The sequence below is a fragment of the Hoplias malabaricus genome, chromosome 7 (genome assembly GCF_029633855.1).
Source record: "Hoplias malabaricus isolate fHopMal1 chromosome 7, fHopMal1.hap1, whole genome shotgun sequence".
Taxonomy (NCBI): domain Eukaryota; kingdom Metazoa; phylum Chordata; class Actinopteri; order Characiformes; family Erythrinidae; genus Hoplias; species Hoplias malabaricus.
In genome coordinates this window covers 7,562,214-7,577,027 of record NC_089806.1, presented here as the reverse complement: position 1 = coordinate 7,577,027, position 14,814 = coordinate 7,562,214, and the positions used below count along the sequence as shown (strand labels likewise).

At 46.0% G+C, this 14,814-nt stretch overlaps 1 protein-coding gene across 1 annotated transcript in view; it reads right to left on the bottom strand.

Annotated features, from left to right (window-relative positions):
• Positions 1 to 2,128: 2,128 nt before the first annotated feature.
• bcl11bb (BCL11 transcription factor B b) overlaps positions 2,129 to 14,814 on the bottom strand; it is a 33,178-nt gene continuing 20,492 nt past the window's right edge. The window contains exon 3 of the mRNA XM_066676810.1: positions 2,129 to 7,358. Within this exon, the coding sequence (XP_066532907.1) occupies positions 5,389 to 7,358 (1,970 nt within the window). The 3' untranslated portion in view covers positions 2,129 to 5,388. The remainder of the gene's footprint in view (positions 7,359 to 14,814) is intronic.

Genomic DNA, 14,814 nt, shown 5'->3' with positions numbered 1-14,814 from the left:
TGACCGTCCTTTTTCCAGAAACTCCTCTAGATGTTGTCCCCATTCCCAGAGTGTTCCAGCTGGGGAGGATTTGCTCTGGTCTATGGCTCCTCTGCTTTGGGGGCATTGGCTCTTTGCTGGGTGCTGTTTCGTTGGCCACTGGTCAGGGAACGGAGATTAGAAACTGGATATAGACGCAAGGGCCCCAGCGGGGTTATGGTCCTTGTGATCCCATAAAAAGCCCAGGACTCTGCGGTGGATCTGTGTGGTCAAGGCCCTGACCACAGCCCCTGCTGACACCCTGTTCCATGAAACCGTGGTTTTACTAAGAGCCATCATTTCCCCAAGCCTCCTTGTGTGCGGCCCATTCACATCCTAGTCGTTTTTGGCCTGACAAATGAGGGGCTACTTCGCCATTGCAGAGGGCCCACTGTCTTCCCATGGCATGGAAAAGGGACCTTCTATTACCCGAGCTTAAAAGAGACCCTAAATGACATGTCGGATGTGAACTATGACACTGGCTTGTGTGGAGCGGTGGCCAAAAGTGCTTGGCAACTCATTGGTGTGGCAGAGGCACGTAATTAAAACAGGAAAACGGCGAGACCTCAAGGCCAAGCTGGTGCCATGAGAGGCTCCACGGGAATCTGCCGTCTTTTAATCTTTTGTCAGAGCCTTGCTGGGACGGAGCCATTTGAGGGCTGAAGATGTGTCCCAGATGTCCACCCTCGGTTTAACTATATCTGGCGCATGGAAGGGACACTCATATTTACATATACGCCTTGGGGACACTACGAGAATTTATAAAAGCTAAGGCATCTCACACTTCTCCACTGAGATTTGTAAATTTATTTGACAAATGGAATATAAATCGTGATCACACATCAACAAATGTGGAACACACACCAAAACATGTTTCTGAGCCTGCCCCAGAAACTCCCAAAATCACATGCCTTCTGTTACCTACGAGTCAACCCAGGTAGCAATGAATGTTTGGTCCAAATGCGGTACCTCTGAAGTTCTGTTTTGGCCCACATTTGGCCTAGACTGATGGCGTTGACTCAGGGTGAGTCTGGCTGCCTCAACTCAGCCAGTTGTCAGGTGTGTTGTGGACCAAATTTGGGCCAAATTGATGTTTGGTGCACGTGTGGCCCACAAGGAAAATAAGTTGCTGCCACTGTTTGTTTTTATCATGAAGGGGAAAAAAAGACTATAAACTCCTAGGGTTTGGTCCTGGGTGGAAGATGTGGTCAGCGAGGTCAGTACAGACGACAGGGAGTCTACACTAAGTACGAGGCTAAAGTTGGCTTCGTATCAGAAGAGGCCTTAACAAAGATCTCTACTCATTTTCATTGGCTACTGAGTCATTGACCAGAAATCACTGCTAGAAACCTCCATAATCAAGTCAATAAACTCAAACCCCTGGTCTAAGCTAGTACATCTCAGTCTGTGCCCCTCACACTTGACTCGATTGTCTCCCCGCCTCAGATCAGCACCAACTCAGTCCAAAACGGCAAGAAAAGAGGTACATAGTGTGTACCCTGGCCTTACAGGAGACACTAGGACACAGGAGCAGTGGACTAAACGTTGAGTGGTGCATAAAGAACATGATCTCTAAGTCACCATGGCGGTACTCTACGGTTTATTGGTCTATGGTGGGAGCCTCACTCAGAGGCAAAGGGCTATGATTGGCCAAGTGTAAATAGGCCAAGAAGGGCTCCCAAGTAGTTCCCCTCCCTCACAAGCAACATTGTTATGTCTACAAAGGCCCACCTGTCTCACAAAAGAGATGCCGGGACGAGGCAGCACCGACGGGGTCAAGATAGGTCAGACGAGTCATTGTGTTCGGAGCATCTCTCCGAGGGAAAGGGGGACGGGCAGGTGCAGCTTAAAGAAAGGTTTCACAAATTAGTGAGCTCCTCGGGTCAAAGGCCGTGAACTAAGAAGCCCCCCCCCCCCGTCTGAAGTTTCCATACGCTTCTGTGGTGGTCATGAAAAAGAGAGCGAGCTTTTAAAGACCCACTGTCTGGAGTTCTGAAAGCAACAGTCCTCATACCTGCAGCCAATGAAATTCAATGACCGTTCGAGAGGAAGGGATTGTGGCCGAATGTAAAGATTCATCACTTCTCACAGACTCTGAGTTTTCATTGGTTTTTATTTCCTTTTTTTACATCCCCGCAAGGATAGATTTACCAAAATTAAGAACAGATATAGAGACAAAAAACATTTGGATAGACTCACAATTTTTATAATGGACTGCAAAATATAAAGATTTTTTTTTTTGCATCATTTCATAAAATGTCACTGGTATACAAATACACTGTGTATTGAACAGAACAAAAAACATATACATGTATTTCCATTGAAATTTATGGGGGGAAAAAAAACCCTGCACCAATAAAAATAAGAAATAAAAAATAAACAAATGAAACCCTGCTATGGCATCATCCAGAACAAATCGTTGGGTTCTTTTTTTTTTATTCTTTTTTGTGGATTTTGTTTTTTGAAAACACATCTACACAGGAATTCATTTATCCTTGTACTTCAACACTGTAAACATTATTTAAAGACAGAGTGTCATCCCCCCCCCTCGTTTCTCGGTGTGGATTTTCTTCAGCGAAAGTCCAGCTGCAAAGGGTCAGTGGTGAGACGGCTTGGTCGTCTCAGAGAAGATTGAAACAAACAAACCTGTGCGTTCAGTCTTATTTCCAAAGGTACCACACACACTACACACATCGAATGCATAAATATTTCACCTCTCCTTTGACCTAAAGTGGTAGCTCGCCCTCTGACTGGACTCGAGTCCCCAGTTTGTCAGGAATGTGATTTCCCCCCCCCCAATGTCAACGTGAGGGTCTTGGTTGCATCATTTGCGTTCGCGTCCAATCGGACGGCGGTGAACCCCACAGGGCGGGCTTGTCTCGGTACGCAGGGAATGGCACTTCAATTTAGCACGCCCTCTTTGACGAACTCCTCTTTTACATCCCTTTCTTTGTTGGTCATTCAAGTGAGAGCTGTTTCTTTTTTCATTGCTTAAAAGACATGGCGTCAGCGGCGGGACCCAACTAGTTTTTCTTCGGATTCATTTGCATTGTGTACAAATTTTTTTAGCGAACCGGCCAATCGAAATGCAGGACACAGTGTGACAGGGCGTAAGGATCTTGTTCCCTTTTAAATCTCAAAGACGTTTTCAATCTCATTTTCCCAGCTCCTAAATAGTTTTTGGAGATACAAGGTTTGGTTTCACCAATGACAAATGATGCAGAGGATGGTGGTATACACACACACACACACACACACACACACACACACACACACACACAGATTTACTCTGGAATTCGTGGAGCTTAAAACCCTACATAAGTGTTTGAATCTGAATTTCGTTTCTGAATCATATTCATCACGTATTAATCACAGTTATCAATCACAGCTTTCATAAACACGCGTTTTAGCAACATGTTTTTGTTTAACTGGAGGATATTTTACGTTTGAATGTTCAAAACGGAAAGTTACAGGTTTAGATTTGAAAGATTTAGTTGTGAATACAAAAGTACCTTCAGACTGGGCCTCCTCAGACAAACGGGGTCAGAGTGATCACAGTGTGCTACCTGTAATCAGTTACTGAAGTGGGCAGAGCACATAAATCACAATGATAAGCTAAAAGAACTTATCTTAAGCAGTGAGACGGCTGAGTTAAATCACTCTGGCGGTGTTTGCTTTCTCCTGGGAGGACCCTGTGCTTCCTCTTTAGCCTCCGTTAATAAAATCGGAATTTTACAGATTTGAATTCGGGAGGTTTGTATTTACAGCTCCAATTGTTTTTGTGTTTTTTTAAACGAAATATCCCCAAATAAACAAAAACAAAGTGGTTAAAATGCGAATGTATGGACTACACTGTGATTTGGTGTTGTTTATGTGAGTTGAATAAAGTTCAAACCTATGAAACAGAGATTTAGAACCTGTGTCAGATGTTCAGCTCACTGTATCTGGACTGATATGGCAATGATTTGATTAAAGAAAACAACAACAATAACAATTCAAACAAACAGTCAAAACAAGCCCAGCATTGTTCAAGTGCTGATTAACGTGGGACAGAAACAGTACTAAAACAAAACTCGTAAAAGGAGCAGCAGGCCAAGATGCTTTCAGAGAAGAGTAAAGGAAGTGACGTGGAGTGTGTCCGGGCCGCAGCGACACTTTGAGTCCAAGTGTAACATGAATGAAGTGCGTAGAACAGTGGATCAAATCATTTTCATTCCATAATGCTCTGGAACACAAGTTTCTCGTGCCCTGATTGCGGTGAATGGATAATACTGTGAGACTAGAGAACAGAACGATCCTGGCTGCTGTTCTCACCGATTCATCTTGAATACGGGAGTCTTAGAACGTCCTCGACGACACCTCCCTACTTCTACCAGCTGGAAATTGTCGTTCAATCGACCTAAAGTAAACACGCAGGAATGTTCACCAAAGAAAAAGCCATTAACTCCGGATGGTAGCGGCGAAAAAACCGGGAATGGAGGCTGGTTTGTGGAAATGTAAACACTGGGATCATTCAAAGAAAAACGCAGGCCTCTGGAGATAAAAAACACTGTCTAAAGGAATGCGTCGCGGTCGGGAACAGGTTCCTTTCATCGCTTCCACAGGTAAAAACTCATACGCTTGGTGGTCATCAGCTAGGACTTGTTTCAAATGCAGTCAAAGTGTCCTACTGTCCTCCAGCTGCCTGAGACATCCCTGATCTCCCAGATCGCTCCAATTAGTTTGAATATTTATTGTCTAGTTGACATTCAGTGCTTTACTCTTTAAAAAATAAAATAATAAAAATCACCCGAGTCTTGTGGGACTGCAAACGACAGTAGTACACTAAATCCCAACCCCCCCGCTCTGATTTTTAGAAGTTGACCCCTTCCTCAGAATTTAGCAGATTATTTTATTTTCCTTTTAGGAAACATTAAGGTGGCTGAATGCCAGAATCTCAGTATGTGTCATATCTAATAAAATGGCACCCCCCACCCCCCCCAAAAAAAAACAACAACAAAAGGAATGTATTAAAAAAAAAACCTTTGATAACGTACCTGCACATGCCGTGTATCATTACGAAACAATCCAATAAATACAGAAATTATTGCACAGTAGAAAGGCTCCATGGATTCTTAATGGACATCTCCTCTGTTGGTCGGGTTTTTTCAAATCCATCCACGAACATTTACTAATGTCCTTGATTCTCAGGTGGCAGTTTGTTTCACTAGAAAAAAAAAAGGAAAAAAAAAACAACAACCAAAAAAAAAAAGACATCAAACCATTCCATAAACAAAATTCAAAATTCTCTATAGTCAGATTCATCTCAAAGATTATCCAGCTAAACCCATTGTACCAGTCCGAGCGAGTGCCCCCTCGGTGCACCCACCCTCAGGCTCGGTCGGCCTGCTCCAGTTTGACCTCGTTGCTCATCAAATGTTCCCCGTGCCACTTCTTCATGTGTTTTTCCAGGGTGCTGTAGACGCTGAAGGGCATGTGGCAGATGTCGCAGCGGTACACCTCCTTGCCGAACTGGCCGTGGGTCTTCATGTGGCGAGTCAGCTTGCTGCTCTGGGCGCAGGCGTAGCTGCACAGGTCGCACTTGTAGGGCCTTTCTCCCGTGTGGCTGCGCCGGTGCACCGTCAAGTTGCTGCAGTTTTTGAACACCTTGCCGCAGTATTCACAAGTGTCGCTGCGCCGGCTCTCTTTGGAGCTGGGCGGCCTCCCGGGGCCCGGCCCTCGCAGCTGGTGGGGCGTGCTGCTGGCGCTGCGGCCGGACAGTGCTCCGGCTTCCAGAAGCTCCCCCGGGGGCGTGGAGAATCGCAGGCTGCCTGTCTCTGAGGAGGAATGCTCGGAAGATGTCCCGAAAGGCGACTGCCTGGAGTCGCCGAAACCAAGGAAGGGTTCCCTGATGAAGTGGCGTGAGGCGGCGTAGCCGGCCAGCAGCTGAGAGTACACGTTTTCTGAGGAGATGAGAGGCATGGGGGGCAGCTCCAGGTCCTTCTCCACCTTGATCCTCTTGGCTGAGGAACCAGAAAGGCTAGGACTGGAGATGGGCATAGGTTTTTGTTGGAACAAACCAGGGATGACGTCCAGTCCACAAACCCTGCCGTTCACCATGGGTTGGCGTGCCTCCCCTGCCTGCCTGGCCGCCGCGTTCTCTGCGTCAGTGTCCTCCCGTGGCCTAGTGCCCAGAGGAAGTCTCAGGTGATTGTCGAGGTTGTTGTATTGGCTTTCCATCATTCTCTCGGCAGAGAGAGGTTTCTCGCTCGGCGAGGGCCGGGAATCGTTCTCTCGGTTCTTGCTGAACTCAGAGTCCATGCTGAGATTAGATTCAGGCCTGCTGCTACCGTTCTGCTGCTCTTCTTCCTCCTCCTCTTCCTCCTCTTCCTCTTCTTCTTCCTCTTCCTCGTCCTCCTCATGGTCTGCCCCTTCCCCCATGCCATTGCTCTCTCTACTCTTTGGCTCCTCTCCCGTCGAGTCTCGACTGCCTTGCTCCGGGGAGCTGCCCATGGAGGCCGACTTGTGCATGTGAGTCTTCATGTGCCGCTTCAGCTTGCTGGCTTGAGAGCAGGCGTGGTCACACAGGTGACACTTGTAGGGCCTTTCCCCCGTGTGGCTGCGCCGGTGCACTATAAGATTGCTCTGGAACTTGAAGGTCTTGCCACAAAACTCACAAGACTTGACCTTGCCTCCTTGACTCAAAGGCGGGGAAGAGCTGCTCCTGGGTGGAGCCTGGATGGGCTGGGGTGGAGTGCTCAGGAAAGCGGGCGGTTTTGAACTGGGCTGAAAGAGGGTGGGACTGAGAAGCCTGTGCATGGGGGGCACACGGTTGGGCGAGAGAGGAGGCGTGGGTCCTCCGCTGTTGTTGTTGTTGCCTGCCAGCTCGCGGAGACGGCGAGAGAAGTCCATGGTGGGAGGCTCCATGGGAATGGGGCCCAGACGCATCACCCTCTCAAAGGCGCTAGGATGCTGGGAGAGAAGACCCATCTCTTCCGGGCCCAAACGTTCCAGAGGGTGACGGGGTGGAGGAGGAGGGCTCACAAAAGGGGGTGTCGAGGGCAAGCGGGCCTCTGTGTACCCGTGTGGCAGTGGCTCGCGCAACAGAGGGGCAGCCATACGCAGCAAGTGGAAGGGATTGCTGGCGTCTCCCAAGAAGCTGGCCAAGGGAGAACGGGGCAAGGCGTCAGCCCCCAAAGGCGGAGGGAGGGCCATGCGAGGCGTGAGGGAGCAGCTGGACGGGTGGTTGTCCAGGTAGATGCGAATGCCGTGGATGTTCTGGGCATGCTGCAGCAGGAACCAGGCGCTGGTGAAGGTCTGCTTGCACGTGGTGCAGATATAACTGGAAGGCTCGTCCTTCCCTGCAAGACAAAAAAAGAGGGAACGTGGTGTGAATGAACACATAAATATTAGTCTGACATGTTTCCTAGGGGCAGCTCAGATAGCAGAGTTTAATAGATTTGCGTGTCATTGCGGCATCTGTTTGTTCGCGGCGATGGCTTTGGATGTAATCAAAGCGAAGAGTCCTCGATGATGAGGTTCATGGATCATTTCCCTTTAAAAATTAAACAGGCAACACGTGAGAGACATCTCAGCGCGCCCCGGTGACAGCCATTTTATGAGACAGAATGAAAATTACATCACTGAGCCGAGGTGGCTGGTACTCAGCCAGGTTATCACTGGCCTCGCGGTGCCTGCTGCTCCCTAAAGCCCCAGTAGAGTGGCTCTGTCTCTATGTGGCAGAGCCCGGAGGGTTAAGAGGAGTTTAAGGGGGGTGGGGTTGTTTAGTTGGTGTTGGGGTTGGGGGGAGGGTCAGCACGACACACCCTGAGACTCCCTGGGGGCTGAAGTCTTATGCAGATAGCAGGTACAGCCTCAAGGCCTCAACGCATTATGCTAATGTTAACGTCAGGCAAGCTTTAATATACAACTTCACACTCGCACACACACACACACACACACACACACACACAGGCTTGCTATTTCCATATAGAGATAAGTATGTGGCAAAGGCAGGGTGAAGATGGAGAGATGGAGAGGAAAGAACAAGGGACATGGTGATAGGTTTATTTCACCCCAGACTCATAAACATGCATTACAGTCACTAATATAACCACACACACACACACACACACACACACTATGAATAATACACAGAGTGGATGGACCGAGAACTTGTGCATCTGAAAACATGCTGCCGCTACAGTCACACTCGCATTAGTTTACTAGAACAAAACAAAAAACCCCTCTGGAATAGACAGACACATTCAAAGCATGTTCAGACCCACCTCAGCGAGAGAGTGCACCAGGTATACAGGGGGGCTACACACCTGGAAAACCACAACTGAACCCAGTTCTGGGTCTTAATGAAATGTCCGCTTTGTTCAAAACACCACAAGGATCAAACACCACAGCAGCAATCTTTCCCTGTCCAAAAAAAAAGCTCTGATTTAGCGCCTTGTCTTTTAAGAACCCAAAAGCACACCTTGTTTTCTCAGCTTTATGAGTCATGAATGCCCGAACACAACGATGTGATACGCATATCGTTAGAAACCGCAGCTCTCTAGCCCCGCCCCCCCCCTCCTCATAGTGGTGTGGTGAAGCCTCTGGAAGCAATCCAGAGTGAAAAAACAACTAAAAACTGTGTTTTATTCTGCTCTTATATTCTGCTATGTTGTTTACAATCAGTTTCATTTTGAGTCACATGACGTCAACACCGACTGTCTCCGGGCGGAAAAAATATGAAAAACATATTCAGCAAAAACAAGCAATTCTCTACTACTACTATTATTTATTTATACATTTTTGTAGGAGGTTTCACATTAAATAACATTGGATTAGATCAACAAATACAAACTAAAAAGCTTCAGTAATTCTTCAAATAAACAAATATAATTTCATCATATTTTTAAAAGATAATAATTATAATAATAATTGTAACTATTATAAGCAGCTGAGAAAACTGCCAACGTACCAATCAATTTTTACTGGGATAAGTCCGTCTGCTGCTACTCATTTATTTTCATCACAGTAATATGCCATGTAATAATTACAATATCTGCAAAGATATCTGAAGTTTATCAAACTTAAATATATCAAATATCCGTTAGCATTTAAACCTCAAGTGATTACATACTTGAATAGCCAAGGGTCTTTAAAAAACAACATATGGACTATGACTATGTCACATAATGACTGTTTAAATGCAACTGAAAGAGGCACTGACTAAAAAAAAACCTAAAAGAATCACCTAATCCAAAATAGCTAGGGTGCATGACGTTAAAATGACAATAAGCCGCTAATTGTTCACCCCGACCCTGAGCGCACAGCAGTGAAGAGCGAGCAGCAGAAGTTCTTGTTTTTTAGCCGTTTTCACTCTGTTCTCTTTATTCTCAGTTCTCATTTCCTCAGTCTTTATTAAGTTCTCTTAGTGTCTGTTTTGCTGCATTCAACCTCGTCTTTGTACTTTCACATAAACACGGATCCAGTGTTGTGATTGGACAGACTCAGACAAGGGGGCGGGGCAATTCTAAAGCGTCATCACTGTACAAATGAGAACAACTGCTTTTATCCCTTGTTTTCAGATTTAGGAAGTGTACGGTCTTGTTTCACAGTCTGTGGTTTGGTGGATTCCAGACACACGTTATAAATAAATAAATAAATAAATAAATGACCTCTTACTTTGACGTTTAGCGGTGCAAAATGACATAATGATCATGGTCATGGCCGTAGTTACCAGAGTACAGTATGTCCAGCATTACCACATCAAATCACTGATCACACACTGGATCTGATTTACAAATCATGCTAAAACACAGGGACTTCATAGGGACTTCATTACAACGACGTGTCAGAGGAGTTTGAGGTGAAATGTGTAGTTGTAGATTCTGATTTCTTTGCAGTGGTGGTGATAGTAACCAGGTGGATGTCTACAATGCTAATGTAGCATTTTATTTACTCTCCACAACCAGCAGTGAACCTGTGCACCTCCAGGGGACTTTATACGTGCTGCTGTCAAACGCATTTTCAAATGATGGTAAATCTTTAAAAACAGGTTTCCATTAATAGACTTTAGCCGTGGGTATAGTGTCGCTGTTTTAATCTCACTATGATTTACCAGCCACTATTTATCTATTTCTATACTGTCAATCAATTAAAACATAACCATGTTAAAAACCTTATATCAGAATTATTATAATTACATTTACACTGCTTTCATTTCTGTAAACCTTTTTCGCTAGGGAGCTTTCAGGGGCTCTAGACTTCGGGTTCCATTCGCCACCACCGTGAACAGCTCACCAAGTCTTAACCTTTTGATTCAGCCGCAGTTTGGAAATACTGGAGGAGTTCCCCTTTTCATTCCCCTTTAACTCCTCCACAGACGGAGGCTAGGGGTTACTGACAGCTCTATTTTGTCTGGAGGGTGTGTGCGGTAGGCTGTGGTGGGGGCTGGTGTGCCGTGGTCGAACCCCTGCTGGTGTGACTATGCTGGAGTGAGAGAGAGAGAGAGAGAGAGGGAAGCATGGAGGCCTGCTGCCCGTGTTTGATTTGGCTGTCCTTCATATGGAGGTCTGACAGGAGGGAGGTGGGAGGGAGCAGTGGAGGAGAGAGTGGGTGACGGCTGAGGGTGGGATGAACAGAGGCTGGGGAAGAAAAGAGATTCTTCTGCACTGAATCAGTTTAGAAATATGGCTGCCCCCCATGTGGGGGACCCACTCTGTGGAGCATAAACTGGTTCAGTCAGGGACTTCCAAGCACCTTGACATTCCTCCAGAGAGAGAGAGAGAGAGAGAGAATACAAGTATGCAGACCACCCCTCCCACACACACACACACACACACACAAACAATAATTCTCTACTGTTATAAAATATGTTAAAAATGTTTTCTTGTTATTACATTATTACAAATAAATTTTTATATTTGTAATATTTCAGGTTATTTTCTTTATATTTAATATATAAGTTTGTGTTTGATTATTTTTACAAAGACACATTCTCTCCCTTACATTTTATACATTTAATTGTATCACTTTTTGCTGTCGTTATGTATTCGTATCTGTTTAGTGGGTGCTGTATGTTTACATGGTGTTTAAATGATTTAAAAATGTACAAGTAATTTTGTACACATCAATAAAGCAGATATTTTACTAGAACTACGGAGAGAGAGAAAAGAGAGAGAGAGTGAGAGAGAGAGAGAGAGGGAAGAGAGAGAGAGAAAGAGAGAGAGAGTGAGAGAGAGAGAGAGAGAGAGAGAGGGAAGAGAGAGAGAGAAAGAGAGAGAGAGAGAGAGAGAGAGAGAGAGACAGAGAGAGAGAGAGAGAGAGAGAGAGAGATGGAAACGACAGAGGAAGAGAGAAAAGTGTGTGTATGTGTGTGTATTAGAGAGAGAGAAAGGTGGAAACGAGAGTGGGAGAGAGAAAAGGTGTGTGTGTGTGTGTGTATTAGAGAGAGATAGAGAGAGAGAGAGAGAGAGAGAGAGAGAGAGAGAGAAATGTGGGAGATAGATGGTGGCAGACAGACAGAGAGAAAGACAGCGAGGGGGTGTTGTGGAGTGTGTGTGAGTGCGCCCTCCCCACTCCGCCACAAACGCACGCTCAAAGCTCTGGCAATTTGCATCTTATCACATCTTACAGAAAGTGCCATATGTCGCCAAAGGAGCGTGTCAGCTAACAGACAGTCAGCGGCCCTAATGACGAGCAGAGACAAATTTCATCAACTCTCAACAACACACTCGCACCAGAGAGAGAGAGAGAGAGAGAGAGAGAGAGGAATGAAGAAATGGAGCGAGAGAGAGAAAAAGAGGAAAACAGGAATGCAGGGGGGAACAGAAATAAGGAAAGAAGAAACAAAATAACAAGTCGAGAGATAGAGAAAATCAAAGACTGAGAGGGATGAGAGAAAGAGAGGGAAATGAAGGAGGAGAGAGAGCAAGAGAGGGAGAGAGAGGCCTGTCATAAATAAGTTAAAATATGCTAATGACCCATCGGAGAGCCGTGTCGTTGGCCGCAGCAGCTTGTGTGGTGTGATGGTGAGAAATTACCCACCAGCCACCTCGGGATCGCAAATCTCCATCTGATCACAGCCCATTGGGCGGCCCCGGCTCCGCAGCGGCCAATAAAAAGCCCTCATTAAGGAATCATCGCCACTCACTCTGTGATTCAATTTGCAGCAATTACCACCGTCCGCGCGGCGACAAAAACCCGCCGTGGGCAGCCGAGGTCAACTAGCAGTTAGCAGAGTGTCTTCTTCTCTCTGCGTATTTGTGGCGAGGGCCTAATGGCCTAATTTCACACACACACACACACACACACACACACCATAAATATTGCAGGGATTACAGGTTAAATAGCTAAATTGAGTCATGGCTGTTATATTATATGCCATCCACTGCAGCGCCCCAATGCTAGCGGCACTAGCGGCGCTAAATGCTGAGGAGGGGCTCCCTGCCTATCACAGTGAGTGTGTGTGTGTGTGATTAATGACGCGTGTGCGCGTGTGTCAGAGGTGGTCCGACACTAAAGTTCCCCACCCTCCTGGGTTTGGTATTACAAAACCACACAGCCAATTAAACCCTCCTTAGAGAGCCCCCCGTCTCAGGGTTTAGCTTTCATTTAAAACCAGAGATATTTCACCATTTCGGGGCGATTAACTTGCCTGTAACGGCAAAAAGAGGGAGGTCTGATATTTAATTATCTGCGAAAGGGTTCAGCCACCTCATGTCTCATGCATAGTCAAGGGAGAGGCGAATGTTGGAGCTAGCATTAAAGCTAGTGCTAGTTTTAGCACCACTCCTAGCACCACAAAGATCTCTTGCTTGAGGCTTTGAGTGGTTAAGTGGTTCAGTGTTCACTGAGATCCTCAGCACAGACAGTGTGTTTGTTTTTTTTTGCCAAAACTGACACCTAGCCTAGATAGGGGTGTTTCTAGGATTGATGTTTTTGTTTTTTAAGCTCTTGAGTTTCACACTTACAGCTGGAGAGGGTCATTTTGTAGAAAGTGTCAAGTGCTAACTACAATTTAATAATATATATATATATAATCCAACCCCGGACCTTTACACTCCTTCCACAGACATTCCTCCAAAGCACATAGCGACATGCACTGCCTGACTACAGCGGGAGGAGTCTCAGAGAGGGAGAGGGAGAGACAGAAAGAGTGAGAGAGCATTGGAGAGAGGAGAGTAATGCTGTGTTTTCTGTCTTTCTGTCTTTTGGTGGAACTTTCTCACTAGCACTATTCTTGTGCAACTAGCTCACTAGCCTTCAGCACTGCGTGTGGAGCCTTTTCAAAGGGCTCGCCGCATGGACAAATGTTTGCATGAGTACAAATGAGTACGTGCAGACTCTGTCCAAATGAAATGACTGGAAGTGTTGCTAGAGATACTACATTTATTTTTTTTATCAGGCTACAGTCTGATATCAGCCATTTAGTAAAAACTCTTCTAAAATAAATGAGCACCCCCAGCTTTAGTCTTACCGTGTGTTTTTATTCGTAATTCACCCCCCTTGGTCCAGACGGTGTGTGTACGTAACGTGTTGGGTTTGGCACCAGGGTTTGTTTTTACCCAAAACCAAAGCTGGAATTTATGAACACACCCTTAAGGCAGCGCTAGGTAAGATTTGGTGTATTTCTCCTGGGCTCCCCCTACAGTTAAAGAGTGTAGTTCACTTTAACAGCGCTGTTCAGAAATCAATCAGGGGGTGGTTTCCTAACCCCCTTTAAAAGTTACATAGTGCAGTTTCTGCAGTCTTGAGCCTGATGTAGCAATGACAGAGGCTCTATTCGCCCTGTTACAGCTCAGCAATGACATCACAATGATTTTTGAAGCTGTAATTTCAAAGTAAATGTTCTACATAGTGTTGCTTTAAATGTCTTTAAAACATAATGCTATAATATATATATATGTGTGTGTGTGTGTGTGTGTGTATATTATGTTGCCAAGTAGAAATTAAACAAATTCTCACCGGTTTACATTATGCAAATAGCTCCATATTAGCATATGACGCATAAATCAACTTCTTTTAAAGAGCCCACACTCCACACTTAGGTCACTTTTATTTCTTTTTTAAAAACTAAAGTACCTCTCCAGCCTTTCTTCATCCCTGGCTGTTTTTGTTATTTTTCCTTTGTGATTGACATATGTAAATGAGATGTGTTCTGATTGGCAGCCCTGTATAATCCAGTAGTCGATTGGAATCCGATATGTACGTGGTGTAGTTAAGACAGCGAGGAATTACAAGGAAAATAGTCCTGTTTAGCGACTAGCGACAGAGCAGTACCTTGCTGCAGTGATCTGAGGGAGACAGAGTGGCGCATTGCCGATGTCACAGTGTTAAACGAGACCCTTGGCGGCGACAGAAAGTGTGTGTGTGTGTGTGTGTGTTTGCCACACTCCTGCCTGGCATCGCTGAAGCTGTGTTTCCTGAATGCGCCACATTCCTATCAGTGGAGGATGCTCTGGCGCGGGATTAGCATAGAGAACAAAGGCAGAGGTGATGCCACGGGACTGTGGCGGCCCCCCCAGCGGCCCCCCACCCGCTCTGAGCACCTGTCACTAGCCGCCTGACACCTGGCGCCGCGCCAGAGCACACCCGCATTAGCATGGCTGTGATCTGCAGCTCCCAGGGGCCCAAGGGGCCTCACCTCGCATCGCTGATGTCTTGTTTGTGATGATGGCGGCTAATCAAGGGTCCAGACTGCCATGCAAATTACACACACACACACACACGGAGGTGTTGGGCATCCTCCTGTAAAAAATTTTGCCATCTCTAAGACATGCCAGTACATGTGTTGTGTGTGTGTGTGTGTGTGTGTGT